Here is a 27,681-nt window from a genome sequence, read left to right as displayed (position 1 = left end):
AGTACCCTATTCCCATTACAGTGTACTACGTTTAACCTGAGCACAGTACCATATTCCTTTTACAGTTCACTACTTTTAACCAGAGCCCAGTACCATATTCCTTTTACAGTTCAGTACTTTTATCCTGAGCCCAGTACCCTATTCCCTTTACAGTGCACTATGTTTAACCAGAGCCCAGTATCCTATTCCCTCACAGTTCATTACTTTTAACCAGAGCACAGAGCCTAGTACCCTATTCCGTTTACAGTGCACTACGTTTAACCAGAGCCCAGTATCCTATTCCCTTTACAGTGTACTACGTTTAACCTGAGCACAGTACCATATTCCTTTTACAGTTCACTACTTTTAACCAGAGCCCAGTACCCTATTACTTTTACAGTGTACTAAGTTTAACCTGAGCACGGTACCCTATTCCGTTTACAGTGCACTACTTTTAACCAGAGGCCAGTACCCTATCCCCTTTACAGTGCAGTACGTTTAACCTGAGACCAGTACCCTATTCCCTTTACAGTGCACTACATTTAACCAGAGCCCAGTACCATATTACTTTTACAGTGCACTACTTTTAACCAGAGCCCAGTACCGTATTCCCTTTACAGTGCACTACGTTTAACCTGAACCAAGTACCCTATTCCCTTTACAAAGCACTACTTTTAATGAACCTGAGCCCAGTACCCTATTCCCTTCACTGTGCATTACTTTTAACCAGAGTCCAGTATCCTATTCCCTTCACAGTGCACTACGTTTAACCAGAGCCCAGTACCCTATTCCCATTACAGTGTACTACGTTTAACCTGAGCACAGTACCATATTCCTTTTACAGTTCACTACTGTTATCCAGAGCCCAGTACCCTTTTCCATTTATAGTGCACAACGTTTAACCTGTGCCCAGTTCCCTAGTCCCTTTACAGTGCACTTATTTTCACCAGAGCCCACTACCCTATTCCCTTTACAGTACACTACTTTTAACCTGAGCCCAGTATCCTATTCCCTCACAGTGCATTACTTTTAACCAGAGCACAGAGCCTAGTACCCTATTCCCTTTACAGTGCACTACGTTTAACCAGAGCCCAGTATCCTATTCCCTTTACAGTGCACTACTTTTAACCTGAGTCCAGTACCCTATTCCCTTTACAGTGCACTATGTTTAACCAGAGCCCAGTATCCTATTCCCTCACAGTTCATTACTTTTAACCAGAGCACAGAGCCCAGTACCCTATTCCCTTTACAGTGCACTACTTTTAACCAGAGCCCAGTACCCTATTCCCTTTACAGTGCACTACTTTTAACCAGAGCCCAGTACCCTATTCCCTTCACAGTACACTACTTTTAACCTGAGCCCAGTATCCTATTCCCTCACAGTGCATTACTTTTAACCAGAGCACAGAGCCTAGTACCCTATTCCCTTTACTGTGCACTACGTTTAACCAGAGCCCAGTATCCTATTCCCTTTACAGTGCACTACTTTTAACCTGAGCCCAGTACCCTAATTCCCTTTACAGTGCACTACGTTTAACCAGAGCCCAGTACCCTATTCCCTTTACAGTGTACTACGTTTAAGCTGAGCACAGTACCATATTCCTTTTACAGTTCACTACTTTTAACCAGAGCACAGTACCATATTCCTTTTACAGTGCAGTACTTTTATCCTGAGCCCAGTACCCTATTCCCTTTACAGTGCACTATGTTTAACCAGAGCCCAGTACCCTGTTCCCTTTACAGTGCACTACTTTTAACCAGAGCCCAGTACCCTGTTCCCTTACAGTGCACTACTTTTAATTAACCTGAGCCCAGTACCCTATTCCCTTCACAGTGCACTACTTTTAACCAGAGCCCAGTACCCTATTCCCTTTACAGTGCACTACTTTTAATTAACCAGAGCCCAGTACCCTATTCCCTTTACAGTGCACTACTTTTAACCAGTGCCCAGTACCCTATTACTTTTACAGTGTACTAAGTTTAACCTGAGCACGGTACCCTATTCCGTTTACAGTGCACTACTTTTAACCAGAGGCCAGTACCCTATCCCCTTTACAGTGCAGTACGTTTAACCTGAGACCAGTACCCTATTCCCTTTACAGTGCACTACATTTAACCAGAGCCCAGTACCATATTACTTTTACAGTGCACTACTTTTAACCAGAGCCCAGTACCGTATTCCCTTTACAGTGCACTACGTTTAACCTGAACCAAGTACCCTATTCCCTTTACAAAGCACTACTTTTAATGATCCTGAGCCCAGTACCCTATTCCCTTCACTGTGCATTACTTTTAACCAGAGCCCAGTATCCTATTCCCTTCACAGTGCACTACGTTTAACCAGAGCCCAGTACCCTATTCCCATTACAGTGTACTACATTTAACCTGAGCACAGTACCATATTCCTTTTACAGTTCACTACTGTTAACCAGAGCCCAGTACCCTATTCCATTTACAGTGCACTACATTTAACCTGAGCCAAGTACCCTATTCCATTTATAGTGCACAACGTTTAACCTGTGCCCAGTACCCTAGTCCCTTTACAGTGCACTTATTTTCACCAGAGCCCACTACCCTATTCCCTTTACAGTACACTACTTTCAACCTGAGCCCAGTATCCTATTCCCTCACAGTTCATTACTTTTAACCAGAGCACAGAGCCCAGTACCCTATTCCCTTTATAGTGCACTACGTTTAACCAGAGCCCAGTACCCTATTCCCTTTACAGTGCACTACTTTTAACCAGAGCTCAGTACCCTATTACCTTTACAGTGCACTAATTTTATCCTGAGCCCAGTACCCTATTCCCATTACAGTGTACTACGTTTAACCTGAGCACAGTACCATATTCCTTTTACAGTTCACTACTTTTAACCAGAGCCCAGTACCATATTCCTTTTACAGTTCACTACTTTTAACCTGAGCCCAGTACCCTAATCCATTTACAGTGCACTACATTTAACCAGAGCCCAGTACCCTATTCCCTTCACAGTGCACTACGTTTAACCAGAGCCCAGTACCCTATTCCCTTTACAGTGCATTACTTTTAACCAGAGCACAGAGCCTAGTACCCTATTCCCTTTACAGTGCACTACGTTTAACCAGAGCCCAGTACCCTATTCCCTTCACAGTACACTACTTTTAACCTGAGCCCAGTATCCTATTCCTTCACAGTGCATTACTTTTAACCAGAGCACAGAGCCTAGTACCCTATTCCCTTTACAGTGCACTACGTTTAACCAGAGCCCAGTACCCTATTCCCTTCACAGTACACTACTTTTAACCTGAGCCCAGTATCCTATTCCTTCACAGTGCATTACTTTTAACCAGAGCACAGAGCCTAGTACCCTATTCCCTTTACAGTGCACTACGTTTAACCAGAGCCCAGTATCCTATTCCCTTTACAGTGCACTACATTTAACCTGAGCCCAGTACCCTATTCCCTTTACAGTGCACTACATTTAACCAGAGCCCAGCACCCTATTCCCTTTACAGTGTACTACGTTTAACCTGAGCACAGTACCATATTCCTTTTACAGTTCACTACTTTTAACCAGAGCCCAGTACCCTGTTCCCTTTACAGTGCACTACTTTTAACCAGAGCCCAGTACCCTGTTCCCTTACAGTGCACTACTTTTAATTAACCTGAGCCCAGTACCCTATTCCCTTTACAGTGCACTACGTTTAACCAGAGCCCAGTATCCTATTCCCTTCACAGTACACTACTTTTAACCTGAGCCCAGTATCCTATTCCCTCACAGTGCATTACTTTTAACCAGAGTACAGAGCCTAGTACCCTATTCCCTTTACAGTGCACTACGTTTAACCAGAGCCCAGTACCCTATTACTCTTACAGTGTACTAAGTTGAACCTGAGCACGGTACCCTATTCCGTTTACAGTGCACTACTTTTAACCAGAGGCCAGTACCCTATCCCCTTTACAGTGCAGTACACTTAACCTGAGACCAGTACCCTATTCCCTTTACAGTGCACTACATTTAACCAGAGCCCAGTACCATATTACTTTTACAGTGCACTACTTTTAACCAGAGCCCAGTACCGTATTCCCTTTACAGTGCACTACGTTTAACCTGAACCAAGTACCCTATTCCCTTTACAAAGCACTACTTTTAATGAACCTGAGCCCAGTAGCCTATTCCCTTCACTGTGCATTACTTTTAACCAGAGCCCAGTATCCTATTCCCTTCACAGTGCACTACGTTTAACCAGAGCCCAGTACCCTATTCCCATTACAGTGTACTACGTTTAACCTGAGCACAGTACCATATTCCTTTTACAGTTCACTACTTTTAACCAGAGCCCAGTACCCTATTCCCTTTACAGTGCACTACTTTTAACCAGAGCCCAGTACCCTATTCCCTTACTGTGCACTACTTTTAATTAACCTGAGCCCAGTACCCTATTCCCTTTACAGTGCACTACTTTTAACCAGAGCCCAGTTCCCTTACAGTGCACTACTTTTAATTAACCTGAGCCCAGTACCCTATTCCCTTTACAGTGCACTACGTTTATCCAGAGCCCAGTACCCTATTCCCTTTACAGTGCACTACGTTTAACCAGAGCCCAGTACCCTGTTCCCTTACAGTGCACTACTTTTAATTAACCTGAGCCCATTACGTGGACTACGTTTAACCTCAGCCCAGTACCCAATTCCCTTTACAGTGCACTACGTTTAACCAGAGCCCAGTACCCTATTCCCTTTACAGTTCACTACTTTTATCCTGAGCCCAGTACCCTATTCCCTTTACAGTGCACTACGTTTAACCGGAGCCCAGTACCCTATTCCAACAGTGCACTACTTTTAACCAGAGCCCAGTACTCTATTCTCTTTCCAGTGCACTACTTTTAACCAGAGCCCAGTACCCTGTTCCCTTACAGTGCACTACTTTTAATTAACCTGAGCCCACTACCCTATTCCCTTGTCAGTGCACTACTTTTAACCGGAGCCCAGTACCCTATTCCCTTTACAGTGCACTACTTTTAACCAGAGCTCAGTACCCTGTTCCCTTACAGTGCTCTACTTTTAATTAACCTGAGCCCAGTACCCTATTCCCTTTACAGTGCATTACGTTTAACCAGAGCCCAGTACCCTATTCCCTTTACAGTGCATTACGTTTAACCAGAGCCCAGTACCCTATTCCCTTTACAGTGCACTACATTTAACCAAAGCCCAGTACCCTATTCCCTTTACAGTGCACTACGTTTAACCTCAGCCCAGTACCCAATTCCCTTTACAGTGCACTACGTTTAACCAGAACCCAGTACCCTATTCCCTTTACAGTGCACTACGTTTAACCAGAGCCCAGTACCCTATTCCCTTTACAGTGCACTACATTTATCCGTAGACCAGTACCCTATTCCCTTTACAGTGCACTACTTTTAACCTGAGCCCAGTTCACTATTCCCTTTACAGTGCACTACTTTTAATTAACCTGAGCCCAGTACCCTATTCCCTTTACAGTGCACTAAGTTTAACCTGAGCACAGTACACTATTCCCTTTACAGTGCACTACGTTTAACCAGAGCCCAGTACCCTATTCCCTTTACAGGTTTTGGCAAGAGTGAAACCTCTCGCTTCACCTCTTCCTCTGATCCATATCAGCCGTAAAAAAAACTGGCACAATGGAATATGGTTATTGTAGTTAATTACCACGTTTCTGCACTGAGCTTTGTTGAATATTTGCATAATGAAAACTACATCTCCCTTCATCCCAGTGTCCCACATACAGTAGTTATTGATTCATTTTGAGAATGGGCTCACAAAAAAACGAACAAAATGGAATTCAAGTAATTGATCCGACAGTCAATTAGTTGTTTAATAACAAAGCAAAAATATGAAATGTTGGTTAATCGCTCATCACTATTCCTGTATGAATTCTATTGAGCATTCAGACCAGTCTTACTGATTGAACCTTTGTTTACTACATTGCACTATAAAGGGAATAGGGTGCTATTTGGTACAAAGCCTTGCTCTGCTCTGGTGGAAACTAATCCTATTATTTACCCCTGCTGTCTGATAGGTCTGCTACAGTCCATGGTTGCTCCTCAAATGGCACCCTTTTTCCTATATGGCCATAGGGCTCTAGTAAAAAGTAGTGTACTATGTAGATAATATAGTTCCATTTGGGTAGCAGCCCATGACTGCAGGAATCCTACTGCCTGTCCATCTCCCTGAGTAGAAGCAGAGTCCTATCCACCCCTCACAGCCATAGCTAAACAATATCACTCACAGTTTGCCTTAGCTAATACGTAGCGCTTATGAAGGGTCTATGTAAACACTACATAATCCGGTATGAAGGTTTCTAGCCACTTAGCTTGGAGTTTAACTACGGAATGGGAGTGCCAGTGTGGGGGAACTGTATTTGACGCTGGTTATGTCACGGATAGATGAGTAGTAGTAGGCTCCCTTTTTCCTCTTCTGCTTGACACCCTCCTCCTTCCAGCCTCATCTACACCACCATCCATAACATGACTAGGCCCAGCCTCAGCTACACCACAATCGATAGCCTAACTAAGCCCAGCCTCAGCTACACCACCATCCCTGGCATGACCTTTTGTTAAGCCTGCGTCTCATTGCCCCCTGCACGTTGTACCCTTTTATTTTTTATTTTCTTATTTCACCTTTATTTAACCAGGTAGGCTAGTTGAGAACAAGTTCTCATTTACATCTGCGACCTGGCCAAGATAAAGCATAGCAGTTTGAACAGACAACAACACAGAGTTACACAGTATAATTTTTTTTTTAAAGAGTCATTGTGATACATTGTGTGCAAAAGGCATGAGGAGGTAGGCGAATAATAACAATTTTGCAGATTAACACTGGAGTGATAAATTATCAGATGGTCATGTGCAGGTAGAGATACTGGTGTGCAAAAGAGCAGAAAAGGAAATAAGTAAAAACAGTATGGGGATGAGGTAGGTAAATTGGGTGGGCTATTTACCGATGGACTATGTACAGCTGCAGCGATCGGTGAGCTGCTCAGATGGCAGATGTTTGAAGTTGGTGAGGGAGATAATCTCCAACTTTAGCGATTTTTATTTATTTTATTTTTTTATTTTATTTTATTTTTTTATTTTTTTTGCAATTCGTTCCAGTCAATTCGTACCGTCACCTTGTCTACAGCCTTTATGTGGGCATGCAAAGCTCTTATGCCCCAAATCCCCACACTCAAAACACAGTAGACTATCTGTGCTGGCAAACCCTTACGTATAGGCCCTCACCATGCCTCACTTTAAAATGCACATTTAGCTGTTGGTCATTCATATTCAGAAACATGAACACTTGCCTCCGTAATGAAACAACATGCTTAACGGCATCTGCCTGAAAACCTGCCCACTCAGCTCTTTCCTGATTGATCATCCGTAATAAACGGAGGCAAATTTGCCTGAACCACCCTTGTCGAAGGGGTAGAAAGAGGTGAAATTGGCACCAACACACCCCTTACAAATATTCCACGAGCAATGAACCTACCCACCAAATTGCTCTTTCATGAACACAACCACAGCTTTGTTCATTCTGGAAGCGGAATGTATCATTTCAGTTCCTTCCTGTTCACCGATCACGAGCAGATCCTCCTCCACCTTAACTCCATTCTCAGGAACACACCTGAATTCATGCCGTAACGACAGCGTCTCCTCCACGCTAGGCTAAGAAGCCATCGCGCACACCACGCCTTCCAAACCCCAGGAAACTAAAACTCGGCCCTCTTCCACCCTAACTTTGAAAAAAACTGTGAGTACCGGTAGAACATACAGTGCATTGACCCTCCACCATAGAAAATAAGAATTGAAAGAAAGACCAAGGAGAGAATCAAGAAAATAACTTAGAACAGAGCCCTCCAAACCAAACACTCAAACTCCAAAAAACTCCCAGCATGCACTGTGTGAGAGAGAGAATCTGAAGTCAAATGTCTACTGTTTGCTGATGATCTGGTGCTTCTGTCATCAACCAAGGAGGGCATACAACAGAACTTAGATCTTCTGCACAGATTCTGCCAGACCTGGGCCCTGACAGTAAATCTCAGTAAGACCAAAATAATGGTGTTCCAAAAAAGGTCCAGTCGCCAGAACCACAAATACAAATATCATCGAGATACCGTTGCCCTAGAGCACACAAAAAACAATGCATACCTTGGCCTAAACATCAGCACCACAGGTAACTTCCACAAAGCTGTGAACGAGGCAAGAAGGGCCTTCTATGTTTAAAAATATATATATATATTTATCCATTATTTTACCAGGCAAGTTGACTGAGAACACATTCTCATTTACAGCAACAACCTGGGGAATAGTTACTGGGGAGAGGAGGGGCATGAATGAGCCAATCATAAACGGGGGATTATTAGGTGACCGTGATGGTTTTGAGGGCCAGATTGGGAATTTAGCCAGGACACCGGGGTTAACACCCCTACTCTTACAATAAGTGCCATGGGATCTTTAATGACCTCAGAGAGTCAGGACACCCGTTTAACGTCCCATCCAAAAGACAGCACCCTACACAGGGAAGTGTCCCCAATTACTGCCCTGGGGAATTGGGATATTATTTAGACCAGAGGAAAGAGTACCTCCTACTGGCTTCAGAAGCAAGCCAGCAGTGGTATGCAGGGTAGTATGCTGCTGCCATCAAAAGGAACATCAAATTCGACATACCAATTAGGATCTGGCTAAAAATACTTAAATCCGTTGCCCTTTATTGTTGTGAGGTCTGGGGTCCGCTCACCAACCAAGAATTCACAAGATGGTACAAACACCAAATTGAGACTGCATGCAGAATTCTGCAAAAATATCCTCTGTATATCAGCATAAAACACCAAATAATGCATGCAGAGCAGAATTAGGCCGGTACCCGCTAATTATCAAAATCCAGAAAAGAGCCGTTAAATTGTACAACAACCTAAAAGGAAGAGATTCCTATACCTTACATATCAAAGCCATAACCTACAGAGAGATGAATCTGGAGAAGAGTCCCCTAAGCAAGCTGGTCCTGGGGCTCTGTTCACAAACACAAACAGATCCCACAGAGTCCCAAGACAGCAACACAATTAGACCCAACCAAATCACAAGAAAAAAAAAGAAAATTACTTGACACATTGAAAGAATCAACAAAAAAACTGAGCAAACTAGAATGCTATTTGGCCCTAAACAGAGAGTACACAGTGGCAGAATACCTGGCCACTGTGTCTGACCCAAACTTAAGTAAAGCTTTGACTATGTACAGACTCAGTGAGCATAGCCTTGCTATTGAGAAAGGCTGCAGTAGGCAGACCTGCCTCTAAAGAGAAGACAGGCTATGTGCACACTGCCCACAAAATGAGGTGGAAACTGAGCTGCACTTCCTAACCTCATGCAAAATGTATGACCATATTAGAGACACATATTTCCCTCAGATTACACAGACCCACAAAGAATTCGAAAACAAACCTGATTTTGACAAACTCCCATATCTACTGGATGAAATACCACGGTTTGCCATCACAGCAGCAAGACTTGTGACCTGTTGCAACAAGACAAGGGAAACCAGTGAAGAACAAACACATATTTTCTCTTTTGTACTTTAACCATTTGGACATCGTTACAACACTCTTTATATATACAGTTGAAGTCGGAAGTTTACATACACTTAGGTTGGAGTCATTAAAACTTGTTTTTCAACAACTCCACCAATTTCTTGATAACAAACTATAGTTTTGGTAAGTTGGTTAGGACATCTACTTTGTGCATGACACAAGGCATTTTTCCAACAATTGTTTACAAACAGATTATTTCACTTATAATTCACTGTATCACAATTCCAGTGGGTCAGAAGTTTACATACACAAATTTGACTATGCCTTTAAACCGCTTGGAAAATACCATGATGTCATGGCTTTAGAAGCTTCAGATAGGCTAATTGACATCATTTGAGTCAATTTGAGGTGTACCTGTGAATGTATTTCAAGGTCTACCTTCAAACTCTTTGCTTGACATCATGGGAAAATTAAAATAAATCACCCAAGACCTCAGAAAGAAATTGTGGACCTCCACAAGCCTGGTTCATCCTTGGGAGCAATTTCCAAATGCCTGAAGGTACCACGTTCATCTGTACAAACAATAGTAGGCAAGTATAAACACCATGGGACCACACAGCCATCATACCCCTCAGGAAGGAGGCGCGTTCTGTCTCCTAGAGATGAATGTACTTTGGTGCAAAACATGCAAATCGGTCCCAGATCAACAGCGAAGGAACTTGTGAAGATGCTGGAGGAAACAGGTACAACGTGTCTATATCCACAGTAAAACGAGTCCTATATCGACATAACCTGAAAGGCCACTCAGCAAGGAAGAAACCACTGCACCAAAACCGGCAGGAGGAAAAGTATGTGGATATATTGAAGCAACATCTCAAGACATCAGTCAGGAAGTTAAAGCTTGGTCGCAAATGGGTCTTCCAAATGGACAATGAACCCAAGCATACTTCCAAAGTTGTGGCAAAATGGCATAAGGAAAACGAAGTCTAGGTTTTAGAGTGGCCATCACAAAGCCCTGACCTCAATCCTATTGAAAACATGTGGGCAGAAATGAAAAAGCGTGTGCGAGCAGGGAGACCTACAAACCTGACTCAGTTACACCAGCTCTGTCAGGAGGAATGAGCCAAAATTCACCCAACTTATTGTGGGAAGCTTGTGGAAGGCTACCCGAAACATTTGACCCAAGTTAATCAATTTAAAGGCAATGGTACCAAATGCTAATTCAGTGTATGTAAACTTCTGACCCACTTGGAATGTGAAAGAAATGAAAGCTGAAATAAATCATTCTCTCTGCTATTATTCTGACATTTCACATTCTTAAAATAAATTGGTGATCCTAACTGCCTAAAACAGGGGATTTTTACGAGGATTAAATGTCAGGAATTGTGAAAAACTGAGTTTAAATGTGTTTGGCTAAGGTATATGTAAACTTCCGACTTCATCTGAACATAATATGACATTTGTAATGTCTTTATTCTTTTGGAACTTCTGTGACTGTAATGTTTAATGTTCATTTTTATTGTTTATTTCACTTTGGTATATTATCTACTTCACTTGCTTTGGCAATCTTAACATGTGTTTCCATGCCAGTAAAGCCAATTGAATTGGAGGGAGGGAGAGATGACCTGTTTATACAGAACGCTGTATAAATCCTCATGGCTCCAGTTCTCTGTCAGACTCCTCCGATCTCTTGACACACACACAACGGGAGAACAGTGTGTGTGTAAATATGGGAAGGCACAATTCATTTAGGAAAATCATTTAACTTGTCTATGTCCTTCTCCCTTCCTCTCATGCTCTCTCTCTCTCTCTTCATTTGGAAAGGAATGCACTGTGGCCTCTCGCTAACATCCACTTGTTTTCTCTTTTCATTCCAAAAGGAATGCTACTCCTCACCTCTTTCTCTGCATCTACTGTACAGTGCCACGTGTGTGTTTCGTGGATTAGGGGGAAATCCATATTGCATATTTGGGTATTACACTGGCTATTATTTGAATGAGCTCTGCCCCCAAACAAGACCACATTTGGTTGGTCCGGACCAGACCAAATCTGAACCAATCATAGACATCTATGTTTCACAAGTTTGCACATCAAAGTACAGCACAGTAGAGCTCAGTGGAGTAGAGTACAGTACATTACAGAACAGTAGAATATAGTGGAGTATAGTTCAGTACAGAACAGTAGAGTTCAGTACAGTATAATCAACCCTACTGTGCTCTACAGTGTACTGTACTTTACGTTACACGACTCTATTCTACTCTACTGAATTATAGTCTACTTGTTTTTACTATAGAGTACTTTACTGTGCTATACTGTACTGTAATGTACTGTACTCTACTGTGCTGTACAAACTTGTAAAACTTAGATGTCTATGATAGGTTCAGATTTGGACCGGACCAAATCTGAACCAAAAATGGTCATCTATGTTTAGGCCAAATGAAGGTCGGTCCAGACGTCTGTGAACATTGAAATCAAGGCTGGTCCGAAGTATATGGACATTGAAATGGAGGACAGGGCGGACTCACCAAATTTAAACAACTTTTATACATAAATGGACGTCCGGTGTCCCGTCAGTGCTCAGTGGGTATGCTGCTACTTACAGTAAATGGAAAGAGGGGGGGCTCATGGGTAGGTGTCAGTAAGAGCAGGGACCGGTGGCATTAATTGCAGAGAGAGAGAGAAGAGAGGGAGGGGATGTCCAGACATTTCAAACTCTTGCTTTGACCACCAGATGACAGAAAGTCCTAGCAGGTGACCAAACTGTGGTTTGTGACTTCTATGATTTCCCATTGGTGCCAATTCAATTGCAGAAATTCCGTTAAATATTATTTCAGGAATTCTGCTAATTTTATTTATCACTTAATAATTAATTAAAAATAATCTGTAAGTAATTAATAGGTCTACTTTTACTTGTTACCTCTGTGAACTTTCATTATCTTCAAGATATGTGGGTTTTTGGTAACATGATCTCAAGGCATAAGGCAAGGTTTCTTAAACTTACAGATGGCAGAATCATTTCTCCAAAACTACCGTAAGTAATAGTGTAGTATAGTATAGTATTAGTTGACAGGGTCTTCAGCGTTATTGTGTTTTAAAGCATGTCTAATTCCTGTTAAGACTTTTTCTGGTAGATGTTTCATAAGACCCCCTTTCCATTTGTTTGACAAGATATCAAAGCCTTTACTTATTCAACATTTTTGGGATGGAAAATGATTGAAAAAATTACATATGCCTTCATTTCTCAAAAATGTAATTTGACAACCAATTTGTCATGCTCCTATGAACTTCACATGTTGGTGCTCATGGGTCCTCGTACATGGAAATAACCTTGGCTATATAGCTAGAATGGTTTTGGCTGTGTGAGTGTGCAGAGATGTTTCTAGGATTTGAGGACATTTGTGGCCCAATGGGGAACCCTAGTAGGCAGGTCCAGGGGTCTCCCCCAGAAGAAGGAAAATAGAATTTCTACAGCTAAGTGCATCAATCTGGTGCACTTTGAGATGAACATTGACAGATTAAATCTACTAAGAATGTACTTTTTATTTTTTTTAAATACAAGAACACACTCATGTCAATTCTCTTAAAAAGCCAATACATTATAAATACAATACAAGACATTCCGGTAACTTGCCCCTTCCCAACTGCCACAGCAGACACTGCCAGTTTTCAGTTACAGTAGCTACTGTGGGTGTCTCTACTCTGGGACAAATAGGCCTACATCTACAGCATACTGCCAATCCCCCATACCACTCAATAACTTCAAACATGGACTCTGACCTGTCCAATGAGCTAAGCAGGTTAAAGAATCCCACAGTTAGCAACATCTCTCACGCTCACACACACGTTTCTTCCGGCGCCGACAGAGATGGCCGCCTCGCTTCGCGTTCCTAGGAAACTATGCAGGATTTAGTTTTTCTACGTGTTATTTCTTACATTGGTACCCCAGGTAATCTTAGGTTTCATTACATACAGTTGGGAGGAACTACTGACTATAAGAGCAACGTCAACTCACCATCATTACAACCAGGAATATGACTCTCGCGAAGCGGATACTGTGTTTTGCATTCCACCCAGGACAATGGATCGGATCCCAGCCGGCGACCCTAAACAACGACGCCGTAAAAGGGGCAAACGAAGCGGTTTTCTGGTCAGGCTCCGGAGACGGGCACATCGCGCTCCACTCCCTAGCATACTACTCGCCAATGTCCAGTCTCTTGACAACAAGGTTGATGAAATCCGAGTAAGGGTAGCATTCCAGAGAGACATCAGAGACTGTAACGTTCTTTGCTTCATGGAAACATGGCTCACTCGAGAGACACTAACGGAGTTGGTGCAGCCAGCTGGTTTCTTCACGCATCGCACCGACAGAAACAAGCATCTTTCTGGTAAGAAGAGGGGCGGGGGGGTATACCTTATGATTAACGAGATGTGGTGTGATCATAACAACATACAGGAACTCAAGTCCTTCTGTTCACCTGATTTAGATTTCCTCACAATCAAATGTTGACCGCATTATCTACCAAGGGAATTCTCTTTGATTATAATCACAGCCGATTATAATCACAGACACATCGATGGCCCTGAATGAACTTTATTTGACTCTATGTAAACTGGAAACCACATATCCTGAGGCTGCATTCATTGTAGCTGGGGATTTTAACAAGGCTAATCTGAAAACAAGACTCCCTAAATTCTACCAGGATATCGATTGTGCTACCAGGGCTGGTAAAACCCTGGATCATTGTTATTCTAACTTCCGCGACGCATATAAGGCCCTCTCCTGCCCTCCTTTTGGAAAAGCTGACCACGACTCCATTTTGCTGCTTCCAGCCTACAGAGAGAAACTAAAACAAGAAGCTCCCACGCTCAGGTCTGTTCAACGCTGGTCCGACTAATCTGATTCCACGCTTCAAGACTGCTTCGATCGCATGGATTGGGATATGTTCCCAATTGCGTCCAACAACAACATTGACGAATACGATGATTCGGTGAGCGAGTTCCTTAGAAAGTGCATCGGCGATGCTATACCCACAGCAACGATTAATACATTCCCAAACCAGAAACCGTGGATTGATGGCAGCATTCGCACGAAACTGAAAGCGCAAACCTCTGCTTTTAACCAGGGCAAGGTGACCAGAAACATGACCGAATACAAACATTGTAGCTATTCCCTCCGCAAGGCAATCAAACAAGCTAAGCGTCAGTATAGAGACAACATAGAGTGTGAGAATGCTATGTGAGAATGCTGTTCATCGACTACAGCTCAGCATTTAACACCATAGTACCCTCCAAATCCGTCATCAAGCTCGAGACCCTGGATCTCGACCCCGCCCTGTGCAACTGGGTACTGGACTTCCTGACGGGCCGCCCCCAGGTAGTGAGGGTAGGTAACAACATCTCCACCCCGCTGATCCTCAACACTGGGGCCCCACACCTCCAACTCAATCATCAAGTTTGTGGACGACACTACAGTGGTAGGCTTGATTACCAACAACGACGAGACGGCCTACAGGGTGGAGGTGAGGGCCTTCGGAGTGTGGTGTCAGGAAAATAACCTCCCACTCAAATTCGGCTTGTCACCAAAAGCACTCACAAACTTCTACAGATGCACAATCGAGAGCATCCTGTCAGGCTGTATCACCGCCTGGTACGGCAACTGCTCCACTCACACAACCGTAAGGCTCTCCAGAGGGTAGTGAGATCTGCACAACGCATCATCGGGGGCAAACTACAGGACACCTACACCACCCGATGTCACAGGAAGGCCATAAAGATCATCAAGGACAACAACCACCCGAGCCACTGCCTGTTCTCCCTGCTATCATCCAGAAGGCAAGGTCAGTACAGGTGCATCAAAGCAGGGACCGAGAGACTGAAAAACAGCTTCTATCTCGAGGCCATCAGACTGTTAAACAGCCATCACTAACATTGAGTGGCTGCTGCCAACATACTGACTCAACTCCAGCCACTTTAATAATGGAAATGGATGGAAATTGATGTAAAAATGTATCACTAGCCAGTTTAAACAATGCCACTTAATATAATGTTTACATACCCTACATTACTCATCTCATATGTATATGTATATACTGTAATCTATATCATCTACTGCATCTTGCCATCTTTAGGTAATACATGTATCACTAGCCACTTTAATCTATGCCACTTTATGTTTATATACCCTACATTACTCATATCATATGTACACTGCTCAAAAAAATAAAGGGAACACTTAAACAACACAATGTAACTCAAAGTCAATCACACTTCTGTGAAATCAAACTGTCCACTTAGGAAGCAACACTGATTGACAATAAATTCCACATGCTGTTGTGCAAATGGAATAAGACAACAGGTGGAAATTATAGGCAATTAGCAAGACACCCCCAATAAAGGAGTGGTTCTGCAGGTGGTGACTACAGACCACTTCTCAGTTCCCATGCTCCCCGCTGATGTTTTGGTCACTTTTGAATGCTGGCGGTGCTTTCACTCTAGTGGTAGCATGAGACGGAGTCTACAACCCACACAAGTGGCTCAGGTAGTGCAGCTCATCCAGGATGGCACATCAATGCAAGCTGTGGCAAGAAGGTTTGCTGTGTCTGTCAGCATGGAGGCTGAGAGCATGTGTCCAGAGCATGGAGGCGCTACCAGGAGACAGGCCAGTACATCAGGAGACGTGGAGGAGGCCGTAGGAGGGTAACAACCCAGCAGCAGGACCGCTACCTCCACCTTTGTGCAAGGAGGAGCAGAAGGAGTACTGCCAGAGTTCTGCAAAATGACCTCCAGCAGACCACAAGTGTGCATGTGTCTGCTTAAACGGTCAGAAACAGACTCCATGAAGGTGGTATTAGGGCCTGACGTCCACAGGTGGGGGTTGTGCTTACAGCCCAACACCGTGCAGGACGTTTGGCATTTGCCAGAGAACACCAAGATTGGCAAATTCGCGGGTTCCTCCTAATGCAAGACAATGCTAGACCTCATGCTAGACCTCATGTGACTGGCTCGCCCGTTCCCCAGACCTGATTCCAATTGAGCACATCTGGGACATCATGTCTCGCTCCATGCACAACAGACTGTCCAAGAGTTGGCGGATGCTTTAGTCCAGGTCTGGGAGGAGATCCCTCAGGAGACCATCCGCCACCTCATCAGGAGCATGCCCAGGCGTTGTAGTGAGGTCATACAGGCATGTGGAGGTCACACACACTACTGAGCCTCATTTTGACTTGTTTTAAGGACATTACATCAAAGTTGGATCAGCCTCTAGTGGGGTTTTCCACTTTAATTTTGAGTGACTCTAAATCCAGACCTCCATGGGTTGATAAATTTGATTTTGTTGTCAGCACATTCAACTATGTTAAGAAAAGTATTTAATAAGAATATTTCATTCATTCAGATCTAGGATGTGTTATTTTAGTGTTCCCTTTATAGTTCTTGACACAAACCGATGCGCCTGGCACCTACTACCATACCCCGTTCAAAGTTATTTTTTGTTATATTTTGTCTTGCCCATGTACCCTCTGAATGGCACATATGCACAATCAATGTTTCAATTGCCTCAAAGGCTTAAAAATCCTTATTTAACCTGTCTCTTCCCCTTCATCTACACTGATTGAAGTGGATTTAATAACTGACTTCAATAAGTGATCATAGCTTTCAGCTGGATTCACCTGTTCAATCTGTCATGGAAAGCGCAGGTGTCCTCAATGTTTTCTGCAATCAGTGTACATTTCAGTAAAATAAAATAATAACATGTTGTCACAGCAGCGTACAAAGACTTGTGTACAATGAAAGCAGGCCTGTCTGTAAGGGACATTGAACCCACAACGTTTTGGTCCCAAGGCAGACACTTGAAAGTGGTTGTCAAATGTTCACCAACGGAGGGTTAGATAGCGTTCTTTAGCATCAATTAGCATAGAATAGTGTCGCATAGCATCACATTGGATCACTTCACATACGGTTCATTCGGAAAGTATTCAGACCTTTTGTCTTTTTCCACATTTTGTTTATGTTGCAGTCTTATGGTAAAAATAATAATAATAATAATCCTCAGCAATCTACACACAGTACTCCACAATGACTAAACAAAAACAAGTTTTTAGATATTGTAGAAAATTTCAAAAAAATAAAAACAAATTATTTTTACATAAGTATTCAGACCCCTATTAGACTCAAAATTGAGCTGAGGTGTATCCTGTTGACATGATCCTTGAGATATTTTTACAACTTAATTGGAGTCTACCTGTGCTAAATTGATTGATTGGACATGATTTGGAAATGCACACACCTGTCTATCTAAGGTTCCACAGTTGACAGTGCATGTCAGAGCAAAAGCCAAGGCATGAGGTTGAAGGAATTGTCCGTAGAGCTCCGAGACAGGATTGTGTCGAGGCACAGATCTGGGGAAAGTCCCCAAGAACACAGTTGCCATTCTTAATGACTCTTCCTAGAGATGGCCGCCCGCCACACTTAGCAGTCGGGGTAGAAGGGCCTTGGTCAGGGAGGTGACCAATAACTCGATGGTCACTCTGACAGAGCTCTAGAGTTCCTCTGTGGAAATGGGAGAACCTTCCAGAAGGACAACCATCTCTGCGGCACTCCAACAATCAGGCCTTTATGGTAGAGTGGCCAGACAGAAGCCACTCCTCAGTAAAAGTTACATGACAGTCCGCTTGGAGTTTGCCAAAAGGCACCTAAAGACTATCAGCCCATGAGAAACAAGATTCTCTGGTCTGATGAAACCAAGATTGGCCAACTCTTTGGCCTGAATGCCAAGTGTCGCGTCTGGAAGAAACCTGGCACCATCCCTACGGTGAAGCATGGTGGTGGCAGCATCATGCTGTGGGGGTGTTTTTCAGCGGCAGGGACTTGGAGACTAGTCAGGTTCAAGGGAAAGATGAACGGAGCAAAGTACAGAGAGACCCTTGATGAAAACCTGCTCCAGAGCGCTCAGGACCTCAGACTGGGGCATAAGTTCACCTTCCAACAGAACAACAATCCAAAGCATACAGCCAAGACGCGCAGGAGTGGCTTTGGGACAAGTCTCTAAATGTCCTTGAGTGGCCCAACTTGAACCCGATCTAACATCTTTGGAGAGACCTGAACATAGCTGTGCAGTGACACTCCCCATCCAACCTGACAGAGCTTGAGGGGATCTGCAGAGAAGAATGCGAGAAACTTCCAAATACAGGTGTGCCAAGCTTGTAGAGTCATATCCAAGAAGACTTGAGGTTGTTATCGCTGCCAAAGGTGCTTCGCTGTTTTTGCTTTGTCATTATGGGGTATTGTGTGCCGTTTGATTAGGGGGAAAAAACGATTGAATCAATTTTAAAATAAGGCTGTAATGTAACAAAATGTGGAAAAAGTCAAGGGGTCTGAATACTTTCTGAATGCACTGTATACTGTAAGTATCACATCACTGTGCTCATTTTCCCAATGGGGACTGTGTGTGGTTCCTAGTCTATTAAGACCAATTTATTTTGTAGTTAGATCATGAGGTATAACCCCGTAGCCCTGCACATTCACTTGGCCAATACTACACGCACGCATGCATTGTGTGCACACACATTCACACAAGCCCGCACACACACATACTTCTAAATGCATAGTAATTTCCTCCCTCTGTCAGTTCCCCTGAAGGCCACTTTGTTGGCTGTGTTGATGGATAGGTTGAAATTTGCCTAGTGTAAACAGATACTGTTTGCTTCTCTAACTTTCTCACTCACTCTCTCTCTCTCTCTCTCTCTCTCTCTCATTCTTTCTCCCCCTCCCCTCTCTCCCTCCCTCTCTCACTTTCTCTCTCTCACTTCCCCACTCTTCCCCCTCTCTCTTCCTCTCTCTGCCCCCACTTTCTCCCTCTCTCCATAGAACTGTGTATGATAGATGTGATTCTGTGCCAGGATGAGAATGCGTTGCTGAGTTTCGAGGCGATCCGTAGCATCCACAAACTGATGGATGATGATGCGGATGGAACTGTGGACATGAGAGAGACAGACGGGGTGAGATACATTCACACGTAACAATGCACACACACACACATACACACACACACACTGTACTCTCTCTGAAAGTCAGGGCCACATTGAAGCTCAAGGCTGTTTTTTCAAGAGTTGTCAGTTTCCTGGACACCATATGAGATGTAATCCAGCACTAGGGCAGGGAATTGCCAGGGGCCTCACGGTACGATATATCAACAATACGTAGGTGCCAATATGATATGTATTGTGATTCTCATGATTCTATATGAATTGTGATTTGATACTGCGATTTAATTGCAATTTGATGTTCCAAACATATTGCTCACTATACGCTGTGTGTACAAAACATTAAAAACACATGCTCTTTCCATGACGAAACAGGTTAAAGAAGGATTTTAAACCTTTGAGACATGGATTGTGTATGTGTGCCATTCCGAGGGTGAATTTGTCAAGAACTGCAACACTTCTGGGTTTTTCACACTGAACAGTTTCCTGTGTGTATCAAAAATGGTCCAAAACCCCAAAAGACATCCAGCCAACTTGACACAACAATGGGAAGCTTTGTTTCAACACTCATGTTGAATCCCTGTGGAATGCTTTCGACACCTTGTTGTCCATGTCATGACAAATTGAGGCTGTTCTGAGGGCAAAAGGGGGTGCAACTCAATATTAGGAAGGTGTTCTTAATGTTTTGTACACTCAGTTTCTCCAGGAGAAAGAGAAGAGAAAGCATGAGAAGTGAGTTTTGATCAGTCATGGAAATAAAAGTGCTCAAAACAGGTTGGCTCACTATTTAAAAAGAAGAAGCTATAGGATTACATTTTTAAATTTAATTTGACAGTTGGAATCAAAGTATTGATGTAATATCGGCCAAAATAATATTACGAAATGTAACTAGTGATTTCCCCCCCCCCCCGACCCCGACCTCCCTGTCCTTGTGTGTCCCTCCAAACCCTCTGGAAGCGCTCAGAACAGCTGTCTTAATCCTGTGTGTTTCTTGTGTGTGTGTGTGTTTCTGTGTGTGTGTGTCTGTGTGTTTCTCGTGTGTGTTTCTCGTGTGTGTGTGTTTCTGTTTGTCTGCTTGTGTGGCTGAGGATATGAACAGTTGTTCACAATGTTAGTCAAAACACATAGCTTACCCCAGCACCCGCAACACCAGCCTCATAATATTTATTACTGTTACAGTTTACTACTATAGTGTAGTATCGTAGTATACCCATTTTATTGTACCGCTGTGCCTCATACAGTAGCAATATGTATTTATGGTATGTAATTAAAACATTCTCACTCTCTGTTAGTTCCTGAGGGAGGATCTGAAGTACCATGACCCCAAAGGGAAACACAACAGTTTCCATGGAGCAGACCTGCTCATCAGTGTAGAGGACATGTGGAACGTATGGAGGGCCTCGGACGGTACGGAGGGAATGAGGGAAGGAGGGGGGTATCTGGGAGGGAGCGAGGGGTGAAGGGACAAAAATGGGATTGTGGAGGAGGGAGGATAAGCCTGAGATCATTCACACTGTCATAAGTCCAGGTGTTTCTTGTTTGTCCATTGGGACAGACAGTCCTCCAATAGGCTGTTTTGTGTTAGTCAGTGAGTGTGCAGTGCGTTGGGACAGCTGTTTGTGTTAGAGCAGATTAGCACGGTAGATACAGAGAGACAGAGTAGGACCCAGATAGACAGGGTTGCGTTCCAAATGGTACTCTATTCTCTATTTAATGCACTACTTTTGACCAGGGCCCACGGGGCTCTGTTCAAAAGTAGAGCACTATATAGGGAACAGGGTGCCATTTGGGAGAAAGCCAGAGATCAGCCAGTGCTCTTACTCAATTAATCTTTCTGTGTGTGTGTGTGTGTGTGTGTGTAGTGTACAACTGGACAGTGGAGGAGGTGGAGGACTGGCTCATACACTATGTGGAGCTCCCTCCGTATGTGGACATCTTCAAGAAGCACAATCTGGATGGAAGGGCCTTACCCAGGTACACACACACACGCCTCATACACACACGGGTCGTTCTTGAATTGCGGGGGCATTTGCGTCCCTTTGCAACCATGAAAAACACGTTTCAATGACAAATAGTTGTTACACACACTGACTTGTATTCATGGATGCCAAGGGAAGCCAGGCTCCCCCCAAAAGTTTACCAATAAAAAAACATTCATTAATGAATCTTTCGTCTCTCTGTGTTTCATAATTTTCCTTCAATTCGTAAGAGGATGAATGTATCTCACAGGAGAAAACATCAGAGCGAGCGAAACAGCGCCCCCCCTGTCTCTCTAGGTGTAGACCATCTATCTGATACTGTCGGGTCCAAACAAGTATGACATTGTTGCTGCCTGTAGCATTGAAGGCAAAGGAAGCCAGCGAGCATCTGGCCTCCCTTGACAAAAGAAGTATAAAATAGCGTTGAGCTAAACTGAGCGAGCTCAACTGTGAATGGTCCTGGCGCACCAAAATAAAGTGTAAAGGGAAGCCAGCTTGGATTTGGCGTCACTCCTATCAAATCCCATTGAGAGCATATGTCATTGACAGAAACACTTTAATTCTTGCATCTCGTTGTGTTGTGGCTAGCTAGCTAGCTAAAATGGTCCCTTTCCTAAATTAGCCATGGATGGAGATTTTACTTAGTTCTCTGTACTGGCCAATGATTATAACGGTGATTCTGATCCAACCATTAATTCATACATTGTTGTGCCCCTGGCCTGAGAGGATGAAAGTTCAATATGTAGCTAAATGTATAAGGCTAATGTTAACTAGCTAACGTTGTCCCTGAATGGCAGTTAGGCTAGCGAGCAAGCATTTTAGCCAGTTAGCCTAGGACAACTAAAAATAAAAGCGTGTTCTGTATCACAATGATAGACCGTTTCGTCAACATGAAAGAGAGGAGGATGTCATTGGCATTTCTCTTCAAGTAGGGTGAGTCAACATGTTTTTCTACTTGCAAGAACGCGAACGCACACACACCCAGAAATAAGAACCATGTACGGCTATATCAAATTGTATTTGTCACATGCGCCGAATAACCGGTAGTGACCTTACAGTCAAATGCTTGCTTAAAATCCCTTAACCAACAATGCCGTTTTAAGAAAAATACCTACACATTTCTTTTATAAAAGTAACAAATAATAGTAGGCAAGTAGGCAATACAAGTAGTCTGGGTAGCCATTTGATTAGATGTTCAGTAGACTTGGGGGTAGAAGCTGCGTATAAACTGTGTAAGTTTCTTGGACCTAGACTTGGCGCTCCGGTACCGTTTGCCGTGCAGTAGCAGAATGAACAGTTTATGACTAGAGCTGGTATAGAGGTCCTGGATGGCAGGAAGCTTGGCCCCAATGATGTCCTGGGCCGTACACACTACCCTCTGTCACTACAACCTTGTGGTTGGAGGCCGACCAGTTGCCACACCAGGCAGTGATGCAACCAGCCAGAATGCTCTTAATGTCAATGGTGGAACTTTTGGGGATCTAAGGATCTTTTCAGTCTCCTGAAGGAGAATAGGTTTTGTTGTGCCCTCTTCACAACTGTCTTGGTGTGCTTGGACCATGATAGTTTGTTGGTGATGTGGACACAAAGGAATTTGAAACTCTCAACTTGCTTCACTGCAGCCTCGTCAATGAGAATGGGGATGTGCTCGGCCCTCCTCTTCCTGTAGTCCACAATCATCTCCTTTGTCTTGCTCACATTGAGGGAGAGGTTGTTGTCCTGACACCACACTTCCAGGTCTCTGACCTCCCCCCTATAGGCTGTCTCATCGTTGTCGGTGATTAAAATTATATTTATACATCAGCTGATATCTCAAAGTGCTGTACAGAAACCCAGCCTAAAACCCCAAACAGCCTGTGTCTTGTAACCGTAGTGTACGTGTAGGTATGTACGGCAGGACCAAATCGGGAAAAATAGGTAAGAGCAAGCCCATGTAATGCTTTGTAGGTTAGCAGTAAAAATATTGAAATCAGCCCTAGCCTCAACAGGAAGCCAGTGTAGAGAGGCCAGCACTGGAGTAATATGATCAAATATTCTGGTTCTAGTTAAGATTCTAGCAGCCATGTTTAGCACTAACTGAAGTTTATTTAGTGCTTTATCCGGGTAGCCGGAAAGTAGAGCATTGCAGTAGTCTAACCTAGAAGTGACAAAAGCATGGATTAATTTATCTGCATCATTTTTGGACAGAAAGTTTCTGATTTTTGCAATGTTACGTAGATGGAAAAAAGCTGTCCTTGAAACAGTCTTATATGTTCGTCAAAAGGGAGATCAGGGTCCAGAGTAACGCCGAGGTCCTTCACAATTTTATTTGAGACGACTGTACAACCATCAAGAGTAATTGTCAGATTCAACAGAAGATCTCTTTGTTTCTTGGGAACTAGAACAAGTATCTCTGTTTTGTTTTGTTTAAAAGTAGAACATTTGCAGCCATTCACTTCCTTGTGTCTGAAACACAGGCTTCCAGTGAGAGCAATTTTGGGGCTTCACCATGTTTCATCGAAATGTACAGCTGTGTGTCATCGGCATAGTAGTGAAAGTTAACATTTATGTTTCCGAATGACATCACCAAGAGGTAAAATATATAGTGAAAGCAAAAGTGGTCCTAAAACGGAACCTTGAGGAACACCGAATTTACAGTTGATTTGTCAGAGGACAAACTATCCACAGAGACAAACATATCCTTCTTAAGTTTTCAGGGGTGCGACTGCATCTAGGGTATTGCGCAAGGTTAAATTGAGTTCCTCAGTTAGGTGGTTAACTGATTTTTGTACTCTGATGTCCTTGGGTAGGCGGAGGGAGTCTGGAAGGTCATCTAGGAATCTTTGGGTTGTCCGAGAATTTATAGCACGACTTTTGATGATCCTTTGATGGGGTCTGAGCAGATTATTTGTTGCGATTGCAAATGTAATAAAGTGGTGGTCCGATAGTCCAGGATTATGAGGAAAAACATTAAGATCCACAACATTTATTCCACGGGACAAAACTAGGTCCAGAGTATGACTGTGGCAGTGAGTAGGTCCGGAGACATGTTGGACAAATCCCACTGAGTCGATGATGGCTCCGAAAGTCTTTTGGAGCGGGTCTGTGGACTTTTCCATGTGAATATTAAAATCACCAAAAATGTGAACATTATCTGCCATGACTACAAGGTCTGATAGGAATTCAGGGAACTCAGTGAGGAACGCTGTATATGGCCCAGGAGGTCTGTAAGCAGTAGATATAAAAAGTGATTGAGTAGGCTGCAAATATTTCATGACTGGAAGCTCAAAAGACGAAAACATTGTTTTTTAAAAATGAACTAATATATTAGATAATCAAATCAAATTGATGCGCCGAATACAAAAGGTGTATTACAGTGAAATGCTTACTTACAAGCCCTTAACCAACAGAAAGTTTTAAGAAAATAACAAAAAAACAGTAAGAGAGAAGAATAACAATAATTAAAGAGCAGTAGTAAATAACAATAGCGGGGCTATATACAGGGGGTACCGGTACAGAGTCAATGTGCGGGGGCACCGGTGTCGAGCTAATTGAGGTAATACGTACATGTAGTTGGAGTTATTAAAGTGACTATGCATAGATAATAACAGAGAGTAGCAGCAGCGTAGAATATGGGGTGGGAGCAATGCAAATAGTCTGGGTTTCCATTTGATTAGCTGTTCAGGAGTTTTATTTCTTGGGGTAGAAGCTGTTAAGAAGCCTCTTGGACCTAGACTTGGCTCTCCAGTACCGCTTGCTGTGCGGAAGCAGAGAAAACAGTCTGGAGTCTTGGATAATTTTTTGTGGCCTTCCTTTTGACAACCCCTGGTATAGAGGTCCTGGATGGCAAGAAGCTTGGCACCAGTGATGTACTGGGCCCAACGCACTACCATCTGTAGTGCCTTGTGGTCTGAGACCGAGCAGTTGCCATAGATGTTCTCTTTTCCGTCTCATTCTTTCCTGCCGAATGAAGATTATGGTAAGGAATTCTTTCCAAATAATATAAAAAGTGGAAAATTAACAAATGTACAGAAAGATCAGTGCGAAGGACAAATTACAGAGGAAGAACTTTTTGAGGCTATTAAATCCTTTCAGTCTGGAAAAACCCCAGTGCTTGATGACATAACGGTAGAAGTATATCAAGTATTTTTTGATATACTAAAAGCTCCATTGTAAGATTGTTTTAACTACTCCTATATAAATGGTAGTCTGTCAGGTACTCAGCAGGAAGGTCTATTATTAAAACAAGACCCAGATGGCAAATACACTGCTCAAAAAAATAAAGGGAACACTAAAATAACACATCCTATATCTGAATGAAATATTCTCATTAAATACTTTTTTCTTTACATAGTTGAATGTGCTGACAACAAAATCACACAAAAATTATCAATGGAAATCAAATTTATCAACCCCATAGAGGTCTGGATTTGGAGTCACACTCAAAATTAACGTGGAAAACCACACTACAGGCTGATCCAACTTTGATGTAATGTCCTTAAAACAAGACAAAATGAGGCTCAGTAGTGTGTGTGGCCTCCACGTGCCTGTATGACCTCCCTACAACGCCTGGGCATGCTCCTGATGAGGTGGCGGATGGTCTCCTGAGGGATCTCCTCCCAGACCTGGACTAAAGCATCCGCCAACTCCTGGATAGTCTGTGGTGCAACGTGGCGTTGGTGGATGGAGCGAGACATGATGTCCCAGATGTGCTCAATTGGAATCAGGTCTGGGGAACGGGCGGGCCAGTCACATGAGGTCTAGCATTGTCTTGCATTAGGAGGAACCCAGGACCAACCGCGCCAGCATATGGTCTCACAAGGGGTCTGAGGATCTCATCTCGGTACCTAATGGCAGTCAGGCTACCTCTGGCGAGCACATGGAGAGCTGTGCGGCCCCCCAAAGAAATGCTACCCCACACCATGACTGACCCACCGCCAAACAGGACATGCTGGAGGATGTTGCAGGCAGCAGAACATTCTCCACGGCGTCTCCAGACTCTGTCACGTCTATCACATGTGCTCAGTGTGAACCTGCTTTCATCTGTGAAGAGCACAGGGCGCCACTGGCGAATTTGCCAATCTTGGTGTTCTCTGGCAAATGCCAAACGTCCTGCACGGTGTTGGGCAATAAGCACAACCCCCACCTGTGGACGTCGGGCCCTCATACCACCCTCATGGAGTCTGTTTCTGACCGTTTGAGCAGACACATGCACATTTGTGGCCTGCTGGAGGTCATTTTGCAGGGCTCTGGCAGTGCTCCTCCTGCTCCTCCTTGCACAAAGGCGGAGGTAGCGGTCCTGCTGCTGGGTTGTTGCCCTCCTACGGCCTCCTCCACGTCTCCTGATGTACTGGCCTGTCTCCTGGTAGCGCCTCCATGCTCTGGACACTACGCTGACAGACACAGCAAACCTTCTTGCCACAGCTCGCATTGATGTGCCATCCTGGATGAGCTGCACTACCTGAGCCACTTGTGTGGGTTGTAGACTCCGTCTCATGCTACCACTAGAGTGAAAGCACCGCCAGCATTCAAAAGTGACCAAAACATCAGCCAGGAAGCATAGGAACTGAGAAGTGGTCTGTGGTCACCACCTGCAGAACCACTCCTTTATTGGGGGGTGTCTTGCTAATTGCCTATAATTTCCACCTGTTGTCTATTCCATTTGCACAACAGCATGTGAAATTTATTGTCAATCAGTGTTGCTTCCTAAGTGGACAGTTTGATTTCACAGAAGTGTGATTGACTTGGAGTTACATTGTGTTGTTTAAGTGTTCCCTTTTTTTGGGCAGTGTATAAAGACCCAGTCTATCTAAAACACTGGAGGCTAGCAAAATGCATAGCACTCAGAATGAAAAGGGTTTTTACCAGGTATTGTTCATCCTGATCAGACAGGTTTTTTACATGGACGATACATTGGAGATAATATACGACAATTACTAGAAATAATAGAACATCATGAAACATAGAAGAAGCCAGGAATGGTATTTATATCAGATTTTGAAAAGGCATTTGATAAAGTAAGACTGGATTTTATTTATTTTTTCAATTTCTGTAATTCTCTCATAAAATGGGTAAAAAATAATGTAATAGCAACCCCAGGTGTAAAATTGTAAATAACGGCTACTTCTCAGAGAGTTTTGAATTGTCAAGAGGAGTTAAACAAGGTTGTCCGCTGTCCGTTGTCCACCATATCTATTCATTATGGCCATCGAAATGCTAGCTATTAAAATCAGATCC

The 27,681-nt window shown here is 43.5% G+C and overlaps 1 protein-coding gene across 6 annotated transcripts in view; it reads left to right on the top strand.

The window, feature by feature from the left end:
• Positions 1-27,681, top strand: part of LOC135514668 (stromal interaction molecule 1-like) — a 138,969-nt gene that overhangs the window by 40,270 nt on the left and 71,018 nt on the right. For all 6 annotated transcript variants that reach the window (XR_010451715.1, XM_064938167.1, XM_064938164.1 and 3 more), the window contains 3 exons: positions 19,371-19,501; positions 20,779-20,893; positions 21,349-21,460. Coding sequence is in view for 5 of the 6 variants with exons in the window: in XM_064938167.1 (XP_064794239.1) it covers positions 19,371-19,501; positions 20,779-20,893; positions 21,349-21,460 (358 nt within the window). In the remaining variant the exon portion in view is untranslated. The remainder of the gene's footprint in view (positions 1-19,370; positions 19,502-20,778; positions 20,894-21,348; positions 21,461-27,681) is intronic.

Source organism: Oncorhynchus masou, chromosome 26 (genome assembly GCF_036934945.1).
Source record: "Oncorhynchus masou masou isolate Uvic2021 chromosome 26, UVic_Omas_1.1, whole genome shotgun sequence".
In the NCBI taxonomy this organism is placed as follows: Eukaryota; Metazoa; Chordata; class Actinopteri; order Salmoniformes; family Salmonidae; genus Oncorhynchus; species Oncorhynchus masou.
The sequence above is the reverse complement of the archived record's forward strand: the minus strand, read 5'-3'. Positions and strand labels throughout refer to the sequence as shown.